The sequence below is a fragment of the Mobula hypostoma genome, chromosome 23 (assembly GCF_963921235.1).
Source record: "Mobula hypostoma chromosome 23, sMobHyp1.1, whole genome shotgun sequence".
NCBI lineage: Eukaryota > Metazoa > Chordata > Chondrichthyes > Myliobatiformes > Myliobatidae > Mobula > Mobula hypostoma.
Genome location: NC_086119.1, coordinates 4,367,542 through 4,394,506, shown reverse-complemented (window position 1 = coordinate 4,394,506; position 26,965 = coordinate 4,367,542). Strand labels below are relative to the sequence as shown.

The 26,965-nt window shown below is 45.4% G+C and overlaps 1 protein-coding gene across 5 annotated transcripts in view; it reads right to left on the bottom strand.

Moving 5' to 3' along the window:
- The window catches only part of LOC134336945 (bridge-like lipid transfer protein family member 2), a 117,843-nt gene that overhangs the window by 69,264 nt on the left and 21,614 nt on the right, over positions 1-26,965 (bottom strand). For all 5 annotated transcript variants that reach the window (XM_063031642.1, XM_063031645.1, XM_063031646.1 and 2 more), the window contains exons 4-16: positions 24,976-25,132; positions 24,712-24,830; positions 23,870-23,930; positions 21,693-21,897; positions 17,821-17,941; positions 17,100-17,212; positions 16,632-16,699; positions 12,457-12,587; positions 11,290-11,408; positions 9,114-9,277; positions 7,949-8,243; positions 4,493-4,698; positions 1,599-2,607 (exon numbers count right to left, since the gene is read on the bottom strand). In XM_063031642.1, the coding sequence (XP_062887712.1) occupies positions 1,599-2,607; positions 4,493-4,698; positions 7,949-8,243; positions 9,114-9,277; positions 11,290-11,408; positions 12,457-12,587; positions 16,632-16,699; positions 17,100-17,212; positions 17,821-17,941; positions 21,693-21,897; positions 23,870-23,930; positions 24,712-24,830; positions 24,976-25,132 (2,768 nt within the window). The remainder of the gene's footprint in view (positions 1-1,598; positions 2,608-4,492; positions 4,699-7,948; positions 8,244-9,113; positions 9,278-11,289; positions 11,409-12,456; positions 12,588-16,631; positions 16,700-17,099; positions 17,213-17,820; positions 17,942-21,692; positions 21,898-23,869; positions 23,931-24,711; positions 24,831-24,975; positions 25,133-26,965) is intronic.

Below are 26,965 nucleotides of genomic sequence, written 5' to 3'. Positions count from 1 at the left end.
TCAACGATCTGGATGATAATGTGGTTAACTGGATCAAAAAAATTGTGGATGACACCAAGATTGGGGGTGTAGTGAACAATGAGAAGACCATCATGGCTTGCAGTATGATTTGGACCAGCTGGAAAAATGGGACATGGAATTTAATGCGGACAAAGTTGCACTTTGGGAGGACCAACCAAGTCTTACACGGTGAACGGTAGGGCACTGAGGAGTGCAACAGAAGTAAGGGATTTGGGAATACAGGTTCATAATTCACTGAAAGTGGTATCACAGGTAGCTAGGGTTGTAAAGAAAGCTTTTGGCACATTGGCCTTCAAAAGTACAGGAGATGAGATGTTATGTTGAAGTTATATAAGACGTTGGTGAGGCCTAATTTGGAGTATTATGTGATGTTTTGGTCACCTGCCTATAGGAAAAATGTAAATAAACTTGAAAGAGTACAGAGAAAATTTCCGAGCATTTTGCCAGGTCTGGAGGACCTCAGTAACAAGGAAAGATTAAAAAGGTTAGGACTGTTTTTCCATGGGATGTAGAAGATTGAGGGAAGATTTGAGAGAGGTATACAAATATACAAAATTATGAGGGGTATGAGGGTAAATGCAAGCAGGCTTTTTCCACTGTGGTTGGGTGGGACTACAACTAGAGGTCTTGGGTTAAGAGTGAAAGGTGGAAAGTTTAAGGGGAACATGAGGAGAAACTTCTTCACTCAGAGGGTCGTGAGAACACAGAATGAGCTGCCAGCACAAATGGTGCATGCCAACTCAATTTCAATATTTAAGAGAAGTTTGGGTAGGTATATGGATGGTAGAGGAGTGGAGGGCATGGACAGTGTACAGGTCAATGGGGGTAGGCAGTTTAAATGGTTTGGCAAAAGGGCCTGCTTCTGTGCTGGACTTTTCTATGAATCTATGTGACAGCAATAAACCAATTAAACCTTTGTACCAGATAACCCTGATACTGCTAGCTCACAGAAAACATCTTCCACCAGGGTCAATAAAACCTTTAAAAAGGACAAAGAGAGAATGCAGAGGAGATTCACCAGGATGCTGTCTGGATTGGAGAGCATGTCGTACGAGGATAGGTTAAGCAAGGAGAATGAGAGGTGACTTGATAGAGGTGGACAAGATGATAAGAGGCACAGAAAGAGGAGACAGCCAGAGACCTTTTTCTTAGGGTGGAAATGCCTATTACGAGAGGGTATAATTTTAAAGTGTTTGGAAAGTATGGGGGGGGGGGGAGTGTCAGAGGCAGGCTTACTTTTTTTTAAAAAACATGAGTGATATGTGTATGGAATTGTGCTGTACTATATTCTACATTCTTTAAAGTACCTAGATGAAAGTTGGAAGAGGGGTGGGAGAGGACACAGAGGTGGAGAGAAGGGGACAGGTGAGAAGTGAGAAAAGGAAAGGGGTGAGGTAACGGAGGAGATTGAGATGGAGACAGAGTGACATTGTGTCAGTGGAAGAGAGGGTAGTGGGGTGCGGAGTTAGAGAGTGAACACAGGGAAGATCAACCACACTGCCCCACCATCACATTTTCCAACTCAAGCCACGTACCCAAGACCCCTCAGCACCCCCATCCCCGCCCCTCAGTCTCACCAAGAAATGCTTTGGCTTGGAACTTCACCAGCCGGCACCAGTGGATGAGGAGCCGCAGGCCGTCCTTGGGGAAGGGGCTGGAGCTATCCAGCCTTTGCATCTCCTCCTGCACACGGTGTGCGCCGTGAGTGGAGGCCTCGGCCGTGGCTCTCAGCTCCAGATCAGTGATCAGCCAGGTCAGCAGGGCCTTGCGCATGGGTGTGTTGGTGTAGAGACGTTGGGAGCGTTGCACGTACATGTTGATGTTGGTCTGCTCCAGTGAGGCATACAGGTCCTCAATCTTGCGGGCGGGCAGCAGCTCACCATGCCGTTTGCGAAGGGCAGTCACCCGGGCATCCAGCAGCTTCAGCCTCTTGGCACTCTCCTTGCTCTCATCCTTCATCAGCTCATAGTCATCTCGCAGCTTTACCTCAAAGACACTGTCCAGGAAGACGAAGGAGAACTGGCCCAGGCGGAGGACTATGTCAGAGGGCAGTGGTCCCGCTGGTTTCCCCTCCTGTGGTGGACCGCCAACACGGTGCAATGCCTTCAGCCACTTGGCCACGGTCACACACTGGTCAAAGGCGCTGGAGAAATCGTAACGGAAAGGGAACTCTGCCGAGGCGCTGGAAAGCTGGATGGTCCACATCCCAACTCTGGCGCCTGGAAGTGGATCCCACAGTTCCCTCTGCACCTCAGCCTCCCTGAAGGAGAAGATGTCGTGACCGTCGAAGACCAGCACCAGCTGGGAGGCCTGCAGCTGCTTCTCCTCGCCCTGCACCCTGCCCAACACATTCACTGCCCGCAGCTGGACCACATGCTCGGGGGCAATTTTTGCGCTGACTGTCAGGTTCTTCAGCTCCAGACCGACGGACCTCCTACCCACACTGCTCTTGCCCACTGGCAGCTTACCCGCTGCCAGGCTTGCCTGCAGGCTCTGGTGCATTTGCCTGGCCTCCTGGAGGTGATGGTAGAGGAACATGTGGCTGGTAGGATCCCACTGTACATTGACGTCCTGCAGGGATCGCAGCTGGAAGAAAGTGAGGGAGTTATACGCACATCCATCATACACTCCAACACCAGAGGAGAGGGGTGAGAGCAGCCTCTGAGCTGCCTCTCACAGAATTAAAATCATGTTTATTATCACGGACTGATGTCGTGAAATTTGTTGTTTCCTAGCAGCAACACAGTACATTAGAAATTACTATAAATTCCAATATTAAAGTAAGTGCAAAAACAGAGCAAAATAATGAGATAGCGTTTGAGAGTAGCTGGACCCATGTTTAGAAGAATGATTGGAGTTTTGAGAGGGAGTCATTTTTGGGAGGGTTTTGATTTACTTTTTGCTCATTTGGTCAAAGGGCCTGTTCCTGTGTTTTATGTTCTATGTTCTATCTTATGAGGGGTGATCTCAAATTCTTAATACATATAAACATATAATGCTAATAAAATTGATTCTTGATGGAAACCTATTGAATATTGAACGGCCTAGACAGAATGGATGTGGAGGGAATGTTTCCCATAGCGGGGAGTCTAGGACAACAGGGCACAGCCTCAGAATACAAAGACAGCGATGAAGAGGAATTTCTTTAGCCAGAGGGTGGTGAATCTGTGGAATTCATTATCACAGACGGCTGTGGAAATCAAATCATTGGATATATTTAAAGCGGAGGTTGATAGGTTCTTGATTAGTCAGGGTATCAAAGGTTACGGGGAGAAGGCAGGAGAATGGGGATGAGGATAATTAATTAGCCATGATCAAATGGTGCAGCGGACTCGATGGGCCAAGTGACTTAATTCTGCTCCTATGTCTTATGGTCTAGTGGACGGTTCAGAAATATGATGGACCCCTTAGAAAAGGCTCCCACCCTTTTTACGCCATGAACCAATACCATTAGGCAAGGGGCCCATGGACTCCAGGTTGGGAACCAAAGATGCATGAGTTAATAGGCTAATTGGTTGGTGTGGATTCATTGGCCAGAAGGGATTGTTACTGTGCTTTATCTCTAAATTTTAAAAAAAGTCTCTGCTATACCAGCAATCCTACTTCCAATGTAATCTACTCCCCTGTGATTCTCCCAACTACACCAGGTATTGTGTATGCGGACAATTAACCAATCTGTATGTCTTTGTGATGTGGGAGGAAACACAAGCACCCCGAGGAAACCTACCACAGGGAGAACAGGAAGCTCCACACAGTCAGTGTCCAGACTCTGGATTGGCACTGAGAGCTAGGAGCTCCAAAGGAGAGCGTTGATCTGCCCAGAGGTAACACCAAAGGTAAACAATTAGTAAATAATAGTCAAAAAAGCAGCATTGCTGCCCATGTACTCAATAACACAAGAAATTCTGCAGATGCTGGAAACCGTGAGTAGCACACACAAAATGCTGGAGGAACTCAGCAGGTCAGGCAGCATCTACGGAGGGGAACAAACAGTCAACATTTCAGCCCTTTAACTTTTCCACCTATCCCCTCCCAACTTGTCACTTCATCCCTCTCTCCCCCAGCCACCAATCTTCCCTCTCACCTGGTTTTACCTATCACCTGCCAACTTGTACTCCTTCCCTCCACCACCTTCTTATTCTGGCTTCCTTTCCAGTCCTGATGAAGGGTCTCGGCTAGAAACATCAACTGCTTATTCCCCTTCATAGATGCTGCCTGACCTGCTAAGTTCCTCCAGCATTTTGTGTGTGTTCCACATATGCAACTGCATACTCTGGAAAACAATGCATCGCTAGACACCAGAAAACTATCTAGAATAGATCAAAGAGATAACACAAATTAGCAATAAATCAGATAGCCTTGCGAGCTTTACCCTCAGCCTGTTCACCTGACTATAAGTTGACAGGTTTCCCAAGGAACCAAGCTTTAGATGGTCTGGAGTGCCAAGTCACTTTATCCAGCGAATCCTCACCTCAAAAGACCAGCCGTGTGTGAAGAAAGCGGCGGTGAACTGGGATACAGACAGAAGATGTGTGGGGATATTTTTCAGATTGGAATGGAGCCGTATACTGTTTGTTATATCCTTCTCCACTGCGAGGGATAAGCTCTCCACTTCACTGATTAAATTCTCCACACTGTTGTCAACAGTCACTGATTTCACCTGTAGAATGCTGGCACCTATCCAACAGAAAATAATCTTTTTTTAAGTTTAGCTTCATTTGAAAGAACATCGAAACAGTGAAATGTGTTGTTTCCGTCACCAACTAACACAGTCTGAGAATGTGCTGGGGGCAGCATACAAGATTACCATTCTTCTGGCACGTACATAACATACCCACAATTTACTAACCCTAACCCGCATATTTTTGGAATGCGAGAGGAAATCAGACTGGAGGAAACCCACACAGTCATGGGGGGAATGTACAAACTCCTTGGTGGAATTGAACCCAGGTCACTGCTGCTCTAATCAGTGTTTTGCTAACCACTATGCCACCATGCAGATGGGTGCCCATTGGTTGGCAAGAACATGGTGGGCCATGGCGTATGCCTCTATGGGATGAAAGAATCAGCTGAGAGATATTGGAATATCTCCCAAAAAACACATCACCCACCACCTAGGGAAATTCAGGGCAGCTACGAACACCAATCCCTCCAGCAACACTTCCATTTGTAAACTGAATTTTTAAAGCAATCTGTCCTCTGCAAGGATGTGGAAGAACAGCCTCCTCAGAACCCTCCAGAACTGAGGCAGGTCCAGGATCCTGGCAACCATAGGATGACAAACCATAATTAATACAAAGAGCAGAATTAAATGATAGGGACACATGCCTGTCTTTGAAGTGGATGGGTGAGAGGGAGAAACAGGGTTTGTTCTGCAATTGTTGCTTGTTGTGTACTGTCAACCATCAAGGGGTATGCTATGTTGGCGCCAGAATGTGCGGCAACACTTGCAGGCCATTCCCAGCACATCCTTGGGTGTGTTAGTTATTAACACAAATGATGCATTTCACTATTCGTTTTGATGTACATGTGATAAATAAACTTGAATCTTGATCTTGAGTTTAGAAGGTGGAGGAGATAATCTGATCAGGGTGATTAAGCCCACCAGTTCATATCAAACACCCATCCATATTAATCCCATCTCCTGGCTGTAGCATTCTATGCCTAGGTGATTATACAGATGACATGGAGAAGAGGGACATCCATTTAGAACAGAGATGAGGAGGGATTTCTTTAGCTAGATGGTAGAGTATCTGTGGAATTCATTGCCACAGATGGTTGAGGAGGCCAAGTCATTGGGTATATTTACAGCGGCGGTCAATAGATTCTTGAATGCCCTGTCAAAGGTTACAGGGAGAAGGCAAGAGAATGAGGTTGAAAGGGATAATAAATCAACCATGATGTAATGGCAGAGCAGATGTATTGGGCCAAAAGGCATAATTCTGCTTATGGTCTTACTGTCTAAGATGTATCCTCAGGCAGGGATTGAGGAAATAACAGGCTAGAATGAGTGCAATTAAAAACCACCCCTGAACAGGGGCTTGGTGGAATTACAAACTCTAAGGTGAACTCAGGTTTGGAAACAGACTGATAAAATTTCTCAGAAACATAAATTAGCAGAAATACTCAGCAGGTCAAGAAATATCTGTGTGGAGAGTGTGACGACAAACCAAGTTATCAGAAGATTGATACTGATGAGAGAGATAAGGGAGACAATGGAGAAGTGTTCAAAATGTTAATGAGAGAGGAGAGAGATAACGGAAAAGAAACACAATTAAGAGTATTGACAGACCGGTTGCTTTGAACCTGAACTGTTTGAAGTTTGATGGACAGGCGATACCCCAACAGGGGGATAAAAAGAACCGGTTCGCTAAGGCACGACACACACCACGAGATCACGAGATAACGAGACCCTGGAAGAGCAGTGTGCCCCCACAAGTTGGTGGGAGTTGGAGATCTGGTCGCGGGAACCAACCATAGACGCACAGGGTGAAAAGGGTATGATCGGTGGGAACCTGGTGTGTGTGTCCGCCCTTGCCTGGGTGCCGAGTTCACTGCGGAAGAACGGTCGTATCCGGAACGGAGGGGTCACAGTCGGTGACCACAGAAGACATAACAAAGGGTCCGCCCGAGAGCTAACTGCGAAGAACATTAAAGGTCTGTCTGAATCAGATTTGCATATTCCCTCTCTCTCCAATGGCACAACAGCGATTACTGCGAACTGTACTAAGCTGAACTGAACTCTGTGTCACTTGAGACTGATCATTTTACCCCTAGACTGTGATAGAGCTTGTTTGATTCCTACTACCGTAGTGCTGTGTACATGTGTGTTCTATCATTGCTAACCTGTTGCATTCATATCCTTGCGATTAGAGTACTGTGTTACTTATTTCTTTAATAAAACTTTATTAGTTCTGTTAAACCAGACTCCAACTAAGTGGTCCATTTCTGCTGGTCTGGCAACCCAGTTATGGGGTACGTAACAAGAGTAACAGAGTTAATGCTGAAAATGAAACATTAATTCTATTTTGCTCTCCACTGATACTGTCTAACCTGCTGAGTATTTCATAAACAATATATTCTGCAGATGCTGGAAATCCAAAGCAACACACACAAAATGCTGGAGGAATTCAGCAGGTCAGGCAGCATCTATGGAAAGGAATAACAAGTCAACATTTCAGGCTGACATTCATCAGGACTGGAAATGAAGGGAGAAGCCAACAATTTCATCAGGTTTCTGTCCACTTCCTTTCCAGTCGATAAGGGTCTCAGCCCGAAACGTTCACTCTTTCGTCCTCTCCAAAGATGTTGCCTGACCTACTGAATTCCTCCAGCATTTTGAGTGTGTTACTGAGTACTGCTAACATCACCTATTGCTATTTGAAATATCAATTCTCCAGTTTTTGCTCTTGAACATATGTCTGCTGGGAACTGAAACAGATTTGACATTATTTAATGTCATTTCCAGGACACTTGTAAAGGAGAACTAAATAATTGTTACTTCGGATTGTATGCAGCACAAAAACAAAACAATAAATATGAATACACAAGATAGCTTATATATACAGATTGATTGTATTTCATAAAGTGATGCTAGGTACAAGAATATCTGTCCATGAGATGACTGACAGGAAAAGATAAAGTAGCGGTGGTTAGGGGGGGGGCGTGGAGTGATGGGTTAGTGAGTGGAAGTGTTGATCAGCCTCACTGCTTGGGAAAAGTAACTGTTTTTGAGATTTTGGTACTGGCATGGTTGCACTGTGGCTTGCTCCCTGATGGGAGTGGGACAAACAGAACAAAGGTAGGTAATGATAGACAAGATACAGATCATCAGAAGAGGTTTGAGGTGCTGAATAGCTTACTCCTCTATCTAATTGTTGGGATTCCAGTGCAGAACGGAAAGGAACAGAGATCATTTGTGACTTACCTGCTGTACTGGAGAGAAAGAAGAGCGTGATGTCTTCCAGTTTAACATTCACTCTGGAGAGATGGATCCGAGGTTCACTGTTGAAAACCAGACCCTCATGCATAGAGTCACATTCTATGATGACTGGGTTCTCTTTTGAAGGTGCCTCCTGACCTCCCTGTATCAGAGACAACACCTTCGACAGACACTGCACTGCCGTCTCCACAATCTCCACTTGCAGCTCACTCACTGTGCCGTCCAGGTGCAGAGTGTTGGTATATTCACCGGTTAGTGACTGAGCCTGGCTGTAACTCCCCTGGAGACAGAGAGAGGACAGGGAAAGAGTCAAAGGCTGTTCATGCACCCATCCCACACTCCCAGATACTACACCTATTACATACAGGGCACCTGTCCCACTAGTCACAGTGGATTACACCCCCAGTGCTCTCCAGTGACTATATGGCACACAATTCCATTCGACATTAACATGATCACACCCAGTCAAATGAATCACATTCCCAAGCTCTCTGATCACGTCAGGTGACACTCTGCACCCACCAACCCCATCTGACTCCAATGAGACTAGGCAGTATAACAGTTCAGCACAGACTAGATGGGCTGAAAGGCATGTTTTTTGCTGTAGTGCTCTATGACTGGGATATATTTCCTCAGTTCAATTCCCTGTAACCTGTTTGTACATTCTCCCTGTGACTGTGTGGGTTTCTCCAGGTACTCCGGTTTCCTCCCACAGTCCAAAAACGTACTGGTTGGTCATTGTAAATTGTCTCATAATTAGGCCAGGGTTAAATAGGTGGTCGCAGGGCAGCACAACTTGTTGGGCTAGAAGGGCCTGTTCCACGCTGTATTTCTAAATGAAATGAAATAAATTTCAATCTCAGTAGCATATACCTCCTGTTAGTGGGGAGACAGGCCCTGTAATTATTTTTTGAATTCATAGTAATTTCATATGTTTGTACTGTATTGCTGCCATTAAACAAATTGACATACAAATCAGTGAAAATAAATCAAATTCAGATTCATACATAGTATGACACCCTGTCATTCCTCAGTCAAATGGAGATCATATCCCAGAGGTCTACAAATACACTAGACCATGCTCTACACTAAATTTCAATCCCCCATCCCTTTCCAATCACTTGATGTGATCCCACCCACCCCCTCTTACCTGCAGGTTCATCACATCCACGACAAGAACATCTCCCCACACATGGGTGTTGGCTGGTGGGGGTGCTCTCAGTACCTGTGACCCCTCGCCTGCTCTCCACCAAAGGCTCTTCAGTGCCAGGTTCCCTCGCCAGTGTGAGCTGCGAGACTTCAGGTGTTGAATGTCTGTGGGCAGAATGAGGTTCAGTGTGTTACTGACCATACAGTAAATCCACTCCACCCCACAGGGCATGTCCTCCATCATGTACCTCTCCTGTGAGGTTCAATGTGTTACTGATCATTAGGTAAGTGCACTCCACCCCCGGGAGTGTCCTCCATCACACATTTCTCCCATGCTGCATCCAGGCTGTTTCAGACCCGGAGCCCAGTATTTCTAACTCAAAGCAGAACTCAGACTCGGCACAATAAACCAGCGTACTCCTACCATCCCTCTGAAAGAGTTCTCTTCCCTGAGTCCTGAAAATGTTTTTTACTATTTACTCAGCTTCCTTCTGAAGGAAAAAGCAAAAACCAGGACTGGCCCTCTTCTCATTACTACCATCAGGGAGGAGGTACAGGAGTCTGAAGTCACACACTCAACATTTTAGGAACAACTTCTTCCTCTCCACCATCAGATTTCTGAAGTCAATAAACCCATGAACACTACCTCGCTATTTTGTTCTCTTTCTACACTACCCATTTAGTTTTATATTTCTCATTGCAACTTACAGTAATTGTTTTTGGACCGTACTGCTGCCGCAAAGCAACAAATGTCATGACACATCAGTGATAACAAACATGATTCTGCCCGACGGAACTGAGACAGAAACAGAGAAAATTAATATGCAAGAATGAAGTCACTTAATCTAATCACATATATATATGTTGTTCCATTTACCAAGTTTTCTATTCAGAATTGCTTTTGCTACATTAACCTCAGGAGTTCCATCACTATGTTCCATGTAAATGTGACTATCAACACCATCACTGGTGGTAGGTGTAATTACAAGACAACTTTTTGGGGTAAAAAGGAAAATAAAAAGCTAACACTGGAAATCCAGAACAAAAACAGGAAATGCTGGAAATACTGAGAAGGTCAAGCAACATTCGTGGGAAGAGAGCTAACGTTTCAGAATGAAGAACTAGGAAGACAAATAAAGTTTATAAATTTGCAGAAACCAACATGAAATGCTAGAGAAACTCAGCAGGTCAAGCAGCATCAATGGAGAGGAACTGAACAGTCGTGCTTCGTGCCAAGACCCTCATCAGGACTTTATCAGATCACTTCAGGACTTGCTCTCCCTGCAGATGCTGCCTCACCTGTTCGGTTCCTCCAACATTTTGTTTGTGTTGCTCTAGACTTACAACACTGCAATCTCTCATATCTCCTTGTGAAGTTGAAGGAAGGGTGTGGGGAGAAGGCATGCACTGCAGTGACCATGGGGATAAACTCTCAACAAGGTTATCTGTTCACTGAGTCAATGGGAGCAGTTAGACAGTGAGAACACAGACAAAAGAATGTAGGAGTTGTGAAAAGCAGAGCAGGAGGACACGTCCAGCAGGTCAGGCTGGGGACATCCTCCTCTCAGAAAGAGCAAGCTGACCCAACGTCACTGATGGATGATTGTTATAGACCAATAAATCAAGTTATTTGGCAGCCACTGTTAGAAGTGAGGAGACAATTTACATGGTGAAAAGGACTTAATGGATGGTTCAATGTGAACCTGATACACCAGTGCTTAACTCTCACTTCCTCTGCCAAGTACACATGGCAAGGTGAGCCATCTGTGCAAAAAGCTCTTGAGAAAGATAAGCTTGATTGTCATATGTACATCAAAACATACAGTGAAATGCGTCATTTGTGTCACTGGCCAGCATAGTCCGAGAACGTGGTGAGGACAGCCCATACTCGTCACCACACTTCCGGCCCCAGCACAGCATGCCGTGCCCACAACTTCCTGACTCTAACCTCTACATCTTTGAGGAAACCAGAGTACCCAGAGGAAACCCACATGATCATGGGGAAAACATACAAACTCCTTATAGACAGTAGTGGGAATTGAATACTGATTATGGTTAAAAAGATTCAATTCTGGAATGATGAGGTGGATGTGGGGAAGCCGGGGCGGTGGGGAGGGGAGGGGGGCTAAAGTAGGGAAGGTTAACCAATTAACTCAGTCCTTATGAATTATTTTTACCTGCAATGACAGAGCTGACACCCAGTGCGAAGGCAGGCGTCTCAAAAAACTGGAGGGAGCCACTCACATTTGTCAGTGTACAGCTGAGAGTGATGGGGATCTTGAGCTGAGGTATGGGCCTGATTAAAGACAGAACAAAACAAAGTAAAAGAGTGATCTTGTGGCATCGATTATAACATAGCTCAGCACACCAAACTGGCAGAGGTGTATTCAGCCTGACTGGGTAACATTAGTTGCGATACAGTGGGTGACACAAGATGTTGGGGACAGGGCTGCTGAGGGAAAATGTAAGGAAGCCAGATTAATGTAAAGGGGAGAAATAGTCAGTGACAATGGGCTCTGGGGGAAAAGGTATTTCTGAGGAATCATGCGAGGAAGTAGAATAACAGTAGATACAGTCAGTGACAGAGGGTACTAGGAGAGATGGGTAACTGACAGACAGTATGAGGATACTGGGTTAACGTCAGTGGATGTACGAGATGTGACACCCTGCAGTAGGGGAGATGCGTTAGTCACTGACAGACAGTGTGAAGGAACTGGATACAGTCAGTGATACATGGTACTGGGGGATGGGTAACTGAAAGAGAGAATGAGGACACTGGGCTAATGTCACTGGATGTACAAGATGTGACACCCAGCACTAGGGGAGATGCGTTAGTCACTGACAATGTGAGAGAACTGGATTAATTTAGGGGGAGTTGGGAATACAGTCAGTGAAAGTATGTGCTAGCATTGGAGAGGGTCCAGAGGAGGTTCACAAAAATGATCCCGGGAATGAAATGAAAAGTGAAAACATATGAAAAGTATTTGATGTCTCTAGGCCTGTACTCACTGGAGCTTAGAAGAATGATGGAGGATCTCACTGAAACCTACTGAATATTGAAAGGCTTAGACAAAGTGGATATGAAGAAGATGTTTCCTACAGTGGGGTAACCTAGGACCAGAGGGCACAGCCTCAGAATACTAGGATGTCGCTTTAGAAGAGAGATGAGGAAGGATTTCTTTATCCAGAGGATGGTGAATCTGTAGAATTTATCGCCAGATGGCTGTGGAAGCCAAATCACTGGGTTTAGTGGGCATTCATGGGGACATATAATCAGTGACACAGGACTCTGGAGTAGGGGCAGTACGTCTCTGATTGACTGGGTCGTGCAGATTGATACAAACCTTCTGGCTGCAGTGCTTGGCTCTGCTGGACCGCTGGACCACAAGGCCAGCCAATGTGAAAACTCAGAGTGCCGATAGTGAACAATGCACGTGTGGACGGTGACAGATGCAGAAATATCAATGCCCGTGATCTGTAAAGCAGAAAAGAATCATCTTCAGTCCATCATATGCAAACAATTCATACACTGTGAACTTATGCAGTGTGAATGATATTCCAAGGAAGTATAGAAGAACGAACGGGGATCTCATTGAAACATCGAATATTGAAAGGTTTAGATCAGGGATCCCAAACCTTTCTTATGCCAATAACCGAGGGGGTCCGTGGACCCCAAGTTGGGAACCCCTGGCCTGGACAGAATGGATGTGGGAAGGATGCTTCCTATAGTAGGGAAGTCTAGGACCAGAGGGCATAAGCTCAGAATACAAGCACATCACTTTAGAACAGAGATGAGTAAGGATTTATTTCACCATAGGAATTCATTGCTACAGACTGCCAGGAAGGCCAAGTATTGGGTATATTTAAAGCAGAGGTTGGGAGGTTCTTAATTAGTTAGGGCATCAAAGGTGAGAAGACAGGAGAATGGGGTTGAGTGAGATAATAAATAAATCAGCTATGATGGAATGTCGGAGCAGACTCAATGAGCTGAATGGCCTAATTCTGCTCCTTATGTCTGACGGTCTTATGATCACTCTGCAAGGAGTCTGTCCCCAATGAGCCACTGTCAGCACTGGTCATGGGTTAGCTTCTCGACTAAAGCAAGGAGTGCAGCAATCCAAATGGGCCTGAAGTATACCTGGGATTGCTCTTCTCAATCCTGACCAGGCTGTGTTGAGAATGTCATGTGTGACGCCCAGCAGAGGTACCGGACGGATGATGCTAATAAGAGAGATAAGAAAGACAATGGAGAAACATTCAAAATGCTAATAAGAGAGAAGAGAGGGATTAACAGGAAAGAAACACAATTCAGCTATTGACAGACCGGTTGCTTTGAACCTGAACTGTTTGAAGTTTGATGGACAGGTGATACCCCAGCAGGGGGATAAAAGGAGTAGGTTTGCTAAGGCACGCGACACCAGGAGACCCTGGAAAGAGCAGTGTGCCCCCACAAGTGGTGGGAGTTTGGAGGTCTGGTTCGCGGGTGTAAGGGTACGATCGGTGGGAACCTGGGGTGTGTGTCTGCCCTTGCCTGGCTGCCGGGTTCACCGTGGAAGAATGATCGTATCCGGAACGCAGGGGTCACAGTCGGTGACCACAGCGGGATAGAAGATATCAAAGGGTCTGCCCGAAACCAACTGCAAAGACATCCAAAAGGTCTGCCTGAAACCAAATTGCATCTCTCTCTCTCTCTGCCCCTCCAACGGTACAACAACAGCGATTACTGCGAACTGCACTAAACTGAACTGAACTCTGCTTCACTTAAGACTGATCATTTTACCCCTAGACTGCGGTAAAGCTTGGTTGATTCCTATTACCCTAATTCTGTGTATATGTGTGTATTATCATTGCTAACCTGTTACATTTATATCCTTACGATTAGTGTACTGTATTACTTATTTCTTTAATAAAACTTTATAAGTTCCTAGTAATCCAGACTCCAACGAGCATTCCATTTCTGCTGGTTTGGCAACCCAGTTACGGGGTACGTAACAAGAACAAGGGAAATAAATGAGCTGGGTTGTCAGCTCATTAAATATCCTGCTCGATCAGCAAGGTAGAACCTGGAAAGATTCACATCTGCACCAGAGGCCTCAATACCCATCGGGAGTAGAAATCCTCACCAACTTATTCTGGCTTCTTCCACCCTTCTTTTCCAGTCCTGAGGAAGGGCCTCAGCCTGAAACATTGACTGTTTATTCCTCTCCATAGATGCTGCCTGACCTGCTGAGTTGCTCCAGCATTTTGTCTACATTCAGGATTCCCAGCATCTGCAGTATCTCATGTCTAAACCTAGTGTCTAAAGGTCTTTGCCCCAGACAGCACCATCTCTGTGATTGTCACCACTCCCCGAGGACTCACACCCAAAATTTTAATCATTTTACCACTAGCAGCTGTACCTTTAATTGCCTGGGAATGTCTACTCTCACAAGCCAGAGATACAAGTGACTACCTGCTGGAATCTGCATCTAAACACGAATCATCACAGAAACTCAAACACGAGGAATTCTGCAGATGCTGGTATTTCAAGCAACACACATCAAGGTTGCTGGTGAATGCAGCAGGCCAAGCAGCATCTCTAGGAAGAGGTACAGTCGACGTTTCAGGCCGAGACCCTTCGTCAGGACTAACTGAAGGAAGAGCTAGTAAGAGATTTGAAAGTTGGAGGGGGAGGGGGAGATCCAAAATGATAGGAGAAGACAGGAGGGGGAGGGATGGAGCCAAGAGCTGGACGGGTGATTGGCAAAGGGGATATGAGAGAATCATGGGACAGGAGGCCCAAGGAGAAGGAAAAGGAGGGGGGGGGGAAACCCAGAGGATGGGCAAGGGGTATAGTCAGAGGGACAGAGGCTCTGCAGGTCAGGCAGCATCTTTGGAAGGAAGTGAAAAGTCAACATTTTGTGTTGAGTTCCTGCACGGCCAGTGTCCAGAGGTTGGGGGAGGGGTTAAGCACAAGGCTAAGGTTGACAGTCTTTAAACCTAACCTATTTCACCACTAATATTTCACAAGGATCGACGTCATTTGTTCATACTCCTGTGAGATGCCTTAGACCATAAGACATAGGAGCAGAATTAGGCTATTTGGCCCAACCAGTCTGCTCTGCCATTCTATCGTGGCTTTTTATTTTCCTTCTCAGCCCCATTCTCCTGCCTTCTCCCTGTAACCTTTGACACCTTTACTCATCAAGAACCTATCAACCTCCTTTTAAATATACCCAATAACTCTGCCTCCACAACTGTCTGTGGCAATGAATTCCATAGATTCACCATCCTCTGGCTAAAGAAATTTCTCCTCATCTCTGTTCTTCTAATACGAGAATGCTCCCTCTGGTCCAAGACTCTTCCACTACAGGAAAAAGAACTGCTAACCATTTCAACGTTATTGAGGCAAGTGCTCCTAGCATCAGGGAGGACTATGAAGCACACATGCTAGGACCACCAGACACGAAAACAGTTACTTTTCCCAAGCAGTAAGACTGATCAACACCTCCACCCACTAACCCACCCTGCAACACCCCTTATTTCATCATTTCCTGTCAGTCACCTTATATATAGATGATCCTGTGCCTTGTGTCACTTTATGGCCATACAATCAACGTATATAAGCTACCTTATGTATTTATATTTATTGAGGGTTTTTTTTTATTATAGCACTCTTTATCTTATAGTGTTTTTGTTGTGCTGTATCGGATCTGGAGTAACAATTATTTTGTTCTCTACACTAATGTACTGGAAAAGACATTAAACAATCTTGAATCCTGATAATGAATTTGGTGGATTTATAGGCAGTACACAGCCAGGTAGCCTCTCTAGAGAAAGAAAGAAGGCGCCTGCAGGTTCTTTCTGACCTGCTGAATTTTTCCAGCATTTTGATTTTATTTCAGATTTTCTGAGATTTTTGAATTTTTATTCTTGGTCGATAAATCATACCACAAGCCACTATATCCACCTGAACTCACCTTGCTCCATCAACTTTTTCATCTTGGCTCTGAGCACAGTTGTGAGTTGTTTGCAAGAAACCACAGCCCATACCCTGGGAGGGCTTCACTGTTGAAGCCTATTGGAAATTAAGTTCAAAAGCCAAAAGGCAATGTTGCAGCTCCATAAAACTGATGAAACCACACTTGGGAGTATTGTGTTCAGTTCTGATCACCTCATTATAAGGATGTGGAAGCTTCAGAGGATGCAGAGGAGGTTTACCAGGATGCTGCCTGGATTAGAGAGCATGTTTTATGAGGATAGGTTGAACAACTAGGCCTTTTTTCTTTGGAGTGAAGGAGGATGAAAGGTGACTTAATAGAGGTGTACAAGATGATAAAAGGCATCGACTGAGTGGAATTTAATCGCCTCTGAGCTCCACAGGTTGGCACCCTTTTGTTTACTCATTTCTGCTCTGGGGAAAAAGTCTCTAATTTTGATGTCTTTGGAGGAAAGTATGGGGGGGGGATGTCGGAGATAAATTATTCTTTTACATTGGCAGTGTTAGGCACATGGAGTGGTTGTAAAGGGCTTCACTCACCTGTAGGGAGCTGCTGAGCTTGGCCAGGGTCACGATCCGCTGCCGACTCTGGGACAGCAGCAGTCCGTCTGAGGGCATTAATGGTCAAAGTTTAAAGTTAATTTATTACTCATATGCTACCATATACTACCCGAGATTCATTTTCTTGGAGGCATTTACAGGAAAAATAAAACACAATAGAATATACAAAAAACATAAACAAAGACTGAAAAACAACCAATGTACAAAAGAGATGACAAACTGAGAACATGAGTTGTAAAGAGTCCTTGATAGTGAGTCTGTAGATTATGGAATCAGTTCAGAGTAGAGTAACAGAACATGAGTATAGCACAGTACAGGCCTTTCAGCCCACGGTGACAGTGGAGACACGACCTAGTCTTCCCCTACTTTCCTGCCCTTTTATAACAAGGTGCCCTTCAATCTCGAACCAAACAGCGATCAGGACACCTCCTTTCTGACAGTGCTAACCTTCAAGATTCAGCTCAACGGTGACGGGAGGCAGCAAAAGATGAGGGATGGAGTGGTAAAAATCATCCAGCGTGTAGTGGAAGCTCAACGACTTCAGGCTCCAGTGCAGGTGTCTGGGGGAAATGAGAATACTACATATCAGGGGGTGTACAGGAAACCCTGTAACAGACAGAAATGCTGAGATAATCCATGTAACTTCGGCTCAGGTCAGTTCGCCTTGGCTGCAGAGACAAACTCCATTCTCAAGAGGAATGTCAGTGTGTGGCTCGGTCATGAGAAGCAGGGGCACGGACCTGGAGCTGGACCCATGGGTGTCCAGTGGTGTTAGAGGGGCGGCGGAAAAGAAGCACCTCATCATGGTAGAGGCAGCAGAGAGGGAGCACCTTGGGTGGGGGGAGAGGGAGTCATGCAGGAGGGGCAGCAGGGAGAGAGCAACGTGGAAGGGACAACTGGGGGCCGGGGAGGAGCAGCAGGGAGGGAATGCCATTGGAGGGGCAGCAGAATGCCATACATTGGGAGGGGAGGTGGAGAGAAGTACTATATTGTGGGAAGGGTGACAAGGGAGCACCACACTGCAGGAGGGATGGCAGGAGAGATGGTGCGGGGGGCTCTGCACCATGGGAAGGGTGACTGGGAAGGAGTTCTGTGGTTGAAGCATAACCAATTGAGCTCCATACTGTTACAGGGGCAGCAATGAGAAGGTGCTACAATGCATCTGTACCTCTGCTGGCTGTTTAACAATAGCATGACACTGGTATTCTCCATCTTCACCGAAACAACTTGTGGCAGATACTCCATAAACCCAGGTCTATAAGGCACAGCATCGATCTCCTTGGCATTTTCTGTAAAGTAGTGCAGGAAGCAAACCAGTGAACAGTACATCAGGCTTTCTGCCAGTGCACATACTGCAACATGCACAGGAGGGCAATCAGTCCCTTAAGCCCATTCTATCATCCAATGTCCCCTGGCGACTCCCTCCTGAGTCTAACTACCCATGGGTTACATTTCTTTTCATGCCTTCCTTAACAAAATACCTTACCTACCTAAGATTTAAACCAATTAATTGAGTTATCACCATATACTCTCTATGGGAGAGAGTTCCATAACTATGTCACCCTGGCTTGTAGATGTGTTCCCTAACTTCTTGCCTGACAATTGGACTTCAATCTAAAGTCATGCCCTACGTCTCAACTGTAAACAATTTCCATTTTGGGCAGCATGGTAATATAGCAGTTAGCGTAATGCTATTATAGTGCCAGCCAGTTCAATTCTCACCTTGGCCCCCCTCCCGCTTCAGCTTCTCCCCATCTCAGTCTCCTCCTAGGATTCACCTCACCTTTCCAGAAGGAAGTTTTAATCTCAAGATTTAACCTCTTTAACCACCGATCAGGGCTCAATTCCTACCCCTGTCGGTGAGGAGTTCGTAGGTTCTTCCTGTGACCTCCAGGTGCTGCCGTTTCCTGCCACATTACAAAGATGTCCGAGTTAGGGTTAGTAAGTTGGGGAACTGCCACACTGGAGCTGGAAGCATGGTCACACTTGTGGCCTGCCCCCAGTATATTCTCAGACTGTGTTGGTCATTGATGCAAATCATACTTTTCACTGCATGTTTCGACGTACATGTGACAAATAGAGCTAATCTTTAAAAAAAAGTCTTTGTTGTGTGGGAAGTAATGGTCCAATATCATCACATTGGGTGCAAGAACCCAAAGCCAGCAGTGGTTATCCATTCCTAACAATCCCTCGAGTGGGGAATGCAGATGAAAATGAATCACATTACTGAAGTCACATGTAGACCAGTACAGGGAAAGACAGCAGAGTTTATGTCCTGATAAGGTTTTCTTTAAACAGTAAGCCAATGTGTTGCTGTGTGTGTCTGGGCCGCGAGGAAGCTATATGATCTGGCAATATGAGTTAGCTGCACCTTCCCTCATTCCCTGTCACGGCCACTGTTGAGCCATTACGCATACGAGGTCATTACCCGCGCGTCATCCATGTCAGCGCAGGAAGGAGATCAACTCCTCGAGCTTGCAAATGACGGCAGGCTGGGAAGTATGTTTGACATAACATCTCTGCCGGCATTCTGGATCAAAGTCAAGGCTAAAAATCCTGACTTAGCCACGAAAGCACTGAAAACGTTGCTTCCATTTCCAATATATCTCTGCAATGAATGCAACGAAAACTAAACTGTGGAACAGACTGGGCATAAGGAACCCCGTTCGACTATCGCTGTCTCCCATCACCCCTCAATAGGACCGTGTTGTTGCAGGAACACAAACCCAGGGCTCCCAGTGATTCAGTGATATTGGTGTGTTGCAATGATTTTATATGTTCATACGGGAAAAACGTACTGCATGTTTAAAATCCAAACGTTACTTAAAATGTTATGATGCTATTGACTTATATAACCATATAACAATTACAGCACGGAAACAGGCCATCTCTCCCCTTCTAGTCCGTGCCGAAAGCTACTCTCACCTACTCTAATTTTAACGCTACTCTAATTTTTCTTTGAATGATAATATCGAACCTGCCTCTACCACTTCTACTGGAAGTTCGTTCAACACTTATTTCAAGCTCCCCTGATAATTGACTTATCACTATATTTATGCGAGGAAAATATGCGCTGTGTGTTTAATATTAAATTCGTTAGATAAACCCTTTTAGAAAGGAAATTGAGTGTATTAGCCACTTATCACCGATATTCCGGTCGTGAGTAAGACCCCCCCCGAACAGAATCGCCAAAAACGATTTGCAGAAAAAAATGTACACGCATGCCAAATCACGCATGCGCACTGGTGCCCGCGCAAGGCTTCATGGTCATTGTAGCCTTTTTGGGGAAAACCCAGCGTATTTGACTGCTACTCTTGTCTGTTGGCAACCCTACCACCACCCCACCTCCCCCCGGTCGGCTGGTCCGCAAGAATATTGTCAATATGAAACTGGTCCGCAGTGCGAGAAAGGTTGGGGACCCTGGTTTATCATATGTGATTTATTTAATTAATTTGAATTTCTTCCCCCAGAAATGGGATTTGGACTCGTGCATCTACATTAAGATTGCAGAGCATGGGAAACCAGTCAGAGAGTCAATGCTAACCTGCATTCCGTATGAGTGCACTGCGACCTGATTATATTTACCACGTCCCTAAACCTCAGAAACTACTACTACTACATCGACTCAGGCCTAGGGGTCCGGCGTCGGGCACAAAACAGAAACAGAAACACTTGATTGCAAATTACCACCAGAATCTAAAGTAGAATACGCTCCATCTGATACCACTCTCTGCCCTCTGTGGAATACTTTAAGAATACATTTCATTGGGAGTCAGAGAATTGGTATGTTACCGAAGACACTCATCAACTTCTACAGATGTACCATGGAGAGCATTCTAATTGGTTGGATCACCCTCTGGTAATGAGGAGCCACTGCACAGGATCGGAAAAAGCTGCAAAGTTGTAAACTCAGCCAGCTTCATCATGGGCACCAGCATCCCAAACATCGAGGACAACTTCAAAAGGTGATGCCTTAAAAAGGCAGCATCCGTCATTAAGGATCCCTGTCACCTAGGACATGCTACCTTCCATTGCTACAATCAGGAAGTAAGTACAGGAGCAAGACACACACTCAGTGTTTCAGGAACAGCTTCTTCCCATCGCCATCAGGTTTCTCAATAGACAATGAACCCATGGAAACTACTTCAGTATTTTTCTTCCTTTTTGTTGAACTACTTAAAATATATTTAAGTATCTTATTGTAATTTATAGTTTTTTTTATTATGCATTACAATGTACTGCTTTTGCAAGACAAGAAATTTCTGATTCCAAATCCATGCAGCCAAGTTTCCATGGATCCAATGCTTCATGACTTAGTAGGTGAACCCACCATGGAAATCTTGTGAAACACCTTACTAAGATCTATATACATAACACACCCCACTCACCTTCTCTCTCACCTGGTCTCACCTGCCAGCTTGCACCCTTCCCCACAAGTTTTTATTTTGGCTTCTGCCCCTTTCTTTTCCAGTCCTTATGAAGGGTCTCAGCCCGAAACCATGACTATTTATTCCTCTCCATAGGAGCTACCTGACCTGCTGAGTTCCTCCAGCATTTTGTGTGGGTGACACACCACATTCACCAGTCTACCTTCAACAATCTGTTTGTCTCTTCCTTGAAAAACTCGGACTTGTGAGGCATGACCTGCCCCTCACTAACCATGCTGGCTCTCCATACTGAGACTATGTTTCTCCAAATACTCATAAATCCTGTTCCTAAGAATCTTCTCTATTAGTTTGCCTATTGCTAAGAGCAAGACTCACTGGGCTACGTTTCCCAGAGTTGTGCTCTAGAATAATATCTGCCACCCTCCAATCCTCTGGTACTACTCCTGTGGCCAGGAAGGAGACAAAGATTATCGCCAATGATGCAGTTACCTCTTCCCTGACTTCCAGTACTAACCTGGAGTATATCCTATCTGGCCCCAGGGACTTTTCTACCCTAATGGTTTTGGGCCAACAAGGGACATTGTTTCTTAAACTGCCCACAAACCTCCCTTCCCACCCTATTGGAGTTTCTGAATGGCTGGCTCCCTCTCACCTGCAGAGTCTGTGCTGGAACTTTCCTGAAAGACTCTGGGATGTGACAGTGCTTTTCGCAGTATGTGGGAACTGAAGAATCCCTCGTGGAGCTCGGTTTGTAGTGAGTCGATGACCAGCTCTGTGCTGAGCGCTTTCAGGCTGGGCAGGCTGATGTCCACAGTCACCACCAGGCTCAGTGACATGTTAGCCAGACGGAAATCCTCCTGCAGGCACAGTGAGACAATGTGGAATGCTGTTCATTGAGTTAGTGTGATGCAAAAGACCATTCTGCCCATCAGTTTCAGGCTTCAGCCCAGCAGAGAAAACACATCAGTCCCATTCTCTCATAAACACGAGAGCTTCTGCAGATGCTGAAAAACTGGACCTTAGCCTGAGAGTGTCAACATTTTAGGTCAAAGTCCTGATGTATGGTCTTGGCCTGAAACATCAACCATTTATTCCACTCTGTAGATGCTGAGTTCCTCCAGCAGATGATGTATTCACCGGAGTGGGACAGAAGCTGCCTTCTGACTTACGAATTGACGGGCTAAGGTGGGAGTGATGTCCAGCCCCCTAAGGGATCAGCAGCTCCCCCAATAATTGGGCAACACAAAGATGGTCCCAGGAAGGCAGGTAGGACACATGTTGAGGTAATGGTTAAACTGCTGGACTAGAGGAGATTGATCACGGATAGTGGTCCATATCTCATAGCAGTAACTAAATAAACTTAGAAACAACAACCACAAAACTAGTGGGGTAGAACATAGAGCAGTACAGCACAGTAAAGGCCCTTCGGCCCACAATGTTATGCCGACCTTTTAACCTACTCTAAGATCAATCTAACCCTTCCCTCCCTCATAGCCCACCATTTTTCTATCATTCATTTGCATATCTAAGAGTCTCCTAAATGTCCCTAATGTATCTGTCTCTACCACCATCCCTACCAGCACATTCCATGCACCCACCAGTCTCTGTGTAAAAAAACCTGCCTCTGACACCTCTTTATACTTTCCTCCAAACACCTTAAAATTATAACCCCTCGTATTAGCTGGTTGTCCACTCTATCAATGCCTCTTATCATCTTGTATACCTCTAATCATCCTTTACTGCAAAGAGAAACGCCCTAATAGCATTGATACTGACTTCCTTACATTCTTCATTCTTCTGCAGTACGTGTGGCTCCAAAACCCAGTTTATTGTCACCTCAGAGGGACTAAGAAATGGACAATAAACATAAGCATTGCCTGCAATGTCTACACCAACACCTACCCTCATACCCAACTGCTGTTTCCACCAAGTTTCCCACATAGTGAGGGGTTTCCCCTGGGGAAACATTCTGACGGTTTCCAGTGATTCAAGATTCAACTCCTTTCAACTCTACAACTCATCTTCTCAGTACTGTTTGCCTAGTTTGTCGTCTTTTGCACATTTTGCAATCTTTATCTATTTATAGTTTTTGTAAATTCTACTGTATTTATTTTTTCCAGTAAATCCCTGCAGGAAAATTAATCTCATGGTAGTAGGTGGTAAAATATACGTACTGTTAAAACAAATTTACTTTTAACTTTATACTTGACTAAAGGGCGGTATGGTTGCACAACACTTTACAGGACTGAAGACTTGGATTCAATTCCCACCACTGCCTGTAAGGAGTTTGTACATTCTGCCAGTGACTGCGTGCGTTTCCTCCCACAGTCCAAAGACATAGCAGTTTGTAGGTCATAGTTATTGTCCAATGATTAGGCTGGTGGGGGGCACAGGACAGTGTGGCTTATAGGGCTGGAAGGGCCGGCTCTACATTGTATCTGAATAAATAAATAAGTAAAGCTGAATGGGTGATTTCACGGAGCTAGCTTGTATCATTGAACAGAGTTACATCCACAGATTAATTGAACTATGGAATTTTACAAAATGTAATGGTTCACAGAATTAACACAGTAGTTCTAAATAGATCTCAAATATATACTGAATATATACTTCGTTAATAAATTTACTTTGAACTTGAATGCCACTGAACTGAAAGCTTCTAACAAGCCGGGGGAAGGGCAGAGAGACAGAGCGGAGGGCAGGTGGAGACAAAAGGGAAGTATGGAGGTAGAGAGGAAGGATAGAATAGAGAGAAAGAAAACTAGACTGAAAGATAAAGAGGAGAGGAGGATGGAGAAATTGCAGGGACAGTGAACCCCTGGAACTCACCAGCTGGCTGCTCTTTATCATCTTGCTGTTCAGTTTCCTCACAGTGCTCTCGCACTTCATGCTGAAAAACAGGTTAATTCCTCACTTTACTCACAAACTTTTTAGCTGCCCTTACAGGCAAACTATTCCTCCTAGTTCATCAACAAGAGCCCTGCTTTTTTCACTGGCTGCTTGAGTGTTAGGAGCAGTGCTGCAGCTGGTAGTGTCACTGTCTCATGGTGCAGGCCAGGCGCAAGGCTAGTCTTGAACTCGGATGCTGTCTGTGTGAAGTCTGCATGTTCTCCTGCGACCGCTTTGGATTTCTCCTACATCCCAAAGACAATCAGGTCCGTAGATTAAGTGGCCGCTGCATGGTAGCACAACAGTTAGTGTAACGCTGTTACAGTGCCAGCAACCTGGGTTCAATCCCTCCCCTGCTGTTTGTAAGGACAGAATACCTTCTCCCTGTGACTGTGTGGGTTTTCTCCAGGTGCTCTGGTTTCCTCACACAATCCAAAGATAATTGGTCACATGGGTGTAATTGGGCAGGGTGGGCTTGTTGGACTGGAAGGTCTTGTTACCATGTTGTATCTCCAAATTTAAAGTGTGCAGAGGTGTGTGTGCCTGCTATCAACTCAGTAAATTCTATTAGGTCTTACAATAGGATGGAGATGAGGCAACATTGAACCAGGGGTCCAGCTGAAGTCCCCGAACTCCCTCTCGACCTCTCTAGGGCAGGAACTTGGAGGGTGCCTTCCACTGGCCTGCTGAGGTCACATAACAGCCCATGGAGGAGTGCACCAGGCTGAATCCCACACTGTCCTCTGCCTCTCACTGGCCTGGCTACGCTGACCAGTACTCACCTGCTGCCATTGCAGCTGAAGACAAGCATGCAGCTTGAGACTGCAACATGCCACAGGGACTCGGGGATCCTGGCATTTAGGACCATCATGTTCATCGAGTAGATATGGAAGGAGCACAACTGTGGGGAGAGAGGTTCATCTTTACTTAGGGCAGCAGAACCCATCCCTCACACCCCCACCCCTCCACATCACTGCATCAACCCCTCCTATGCCAGCGATGCTTATAACTGCCTACCTGTCGACATCCCACTGTGAGCCACTCACCTGAGACAACATGCGCAGTACTGACGGTTGTGGGGTCCACGGCCGCTTCTCCCTCGCACCCTCCCTGGGAATAGTCTCCATCGGTCCCTGATTTGGAGTGGCACCTTGCAGATCTGTCTGGAAGCGGACCTCTCCGACACAGACGCCAAGGTAGTGACTGCAACCCAGAGTAGCAGAGTTGAAGACAGACCTCCTGGACAACAGATCCCAGCGCTTTCCCAATGATGGGTGTAAGACCATACGACATAGGAACAGAATTAGGCCATTCAGCCCATTGAGTCTGCTCCGCCATTCAAACATGACTGACTTGCTTTCTCTCTCAACCCCATTTCTTCTGCCTTCTCCTTGTAACCTTTGACGCCTGTTGAATCAGGGACTACTTCTTTTAAAGGCAGTAATTGTACCCACACCTACCACTTCCTGTAGCAGCTCATTCATGTACCCAAGACCCTCTGTGTGAAAATGTTGCCCCTCATGTCCCCTATAAATCTTTTCTCTCTCACCTTAAGCCTTTTATCTTCTGGTTTTAGATTCCTTTACCCTGTGAATATAAACCTTATCGATACCCCTCATGATTTTATAAACTTCAGTAAGATCACCTCGCAGCCTCCTTCAGTCAGGGAAGACATTCCCAGCCTATCTAGTACCTCCGTATAGTTCAGGGTCCAAGTTCAGGGATAATTATTACCCTACAACCATCAGGCTCCTGAACCAGCATGGATAACTTCACTCACCTCAACAATGAACTGATTCTGCAACCTACAGCCGCACTTTCAAGGACTCTACAACTCATGCTCTCAATATTATATATTACATATCTATTTATTCATTATTATTATTATTGTTTGCATTTGCAGTTTGTCTTCTTATGCACATTTGTTCTTGCCTGTCTTTGTGTGTAGATTTTTTATTGATTCTATCATGTTTCTTTGTATTTACTGTGAAAGTTCACAAGAAAATGAATTTTAAGGTTGTATATGGAGACATATGTACTGTCATAATAAATTTACTTTGAACTTTGAAGCTCTCCAGTCCTGGTAACATCCTTGTGAATCTTTTACGCACTCTCCATCTAGCTTAATCATATCCTTCCTATAGCTAGGCAAACATAAAAGTGCTGTCTCAGCAATGACATGATGCCCAACTCCTGTACTCTATGCTCTGGGGCAGAACTCTTCGAAACACCACCCTAGACCACAGAACAGTACTTCAAGGAGGAGGTGCGAGAGTGCAGATCATAGGAAGCAGAAGGAAAAGCAGGGAGTGCTAAACGAAGCACAAGAGATTCTGCAGATGTTGGAAATCTGGAGCAACACACACAAAAGTGTTGGAGGAACTCACTGGGTCACGCAGCATCAATGGAGGGGAATAAATGGTTGATGTTTCAGACCAAGACCCTTCATCAGCATTGCACGTGTTGTTGTGCATTGAGTAAAATGGGAAAGTAGGTACAGAGAAGGAGCAGTGGTGTGAGACAGGGAAGTAAATGAGATGAGGAATATAGAGGATCAGGATGACAGTATGCCTTTGAACTATTTACACTCCCTTCACTTCCCTCTTCCTATGTACACACTTCCCTGCACTCACCTTCTTCAGCTCCTCCTCTCCCCAATATACATTTGGATGTTAAGTCAACACACGGTGTAATCTTTGTCACTCAAGATCAGCTGCCTATGTTTTACTGATAAAAGAGTAAATTGAATGCCAGACGTCAGATCATTTAGCTGAGTGTTTACATGGTGATCGGTGTGTGGATATGAGCCTCTATCTGGCCTAGTGTGAGCCACAGGAAGCAGGAGAAGGCTGTGAGATTAGTGAACCTTCGACAGAGTGACAGTGAGAACATCTATGTGCAGGAGAGGGGCCAAGGGGAAGGGTGTGAAGGGTAGGACGCGAGTGAATTTAGGATTAGACAGCATGGAGTTAGATCCTTAAACTAATCATGACCATGCTGTCCATCTAGCATAAATTTACACTAAACCCAAACTGT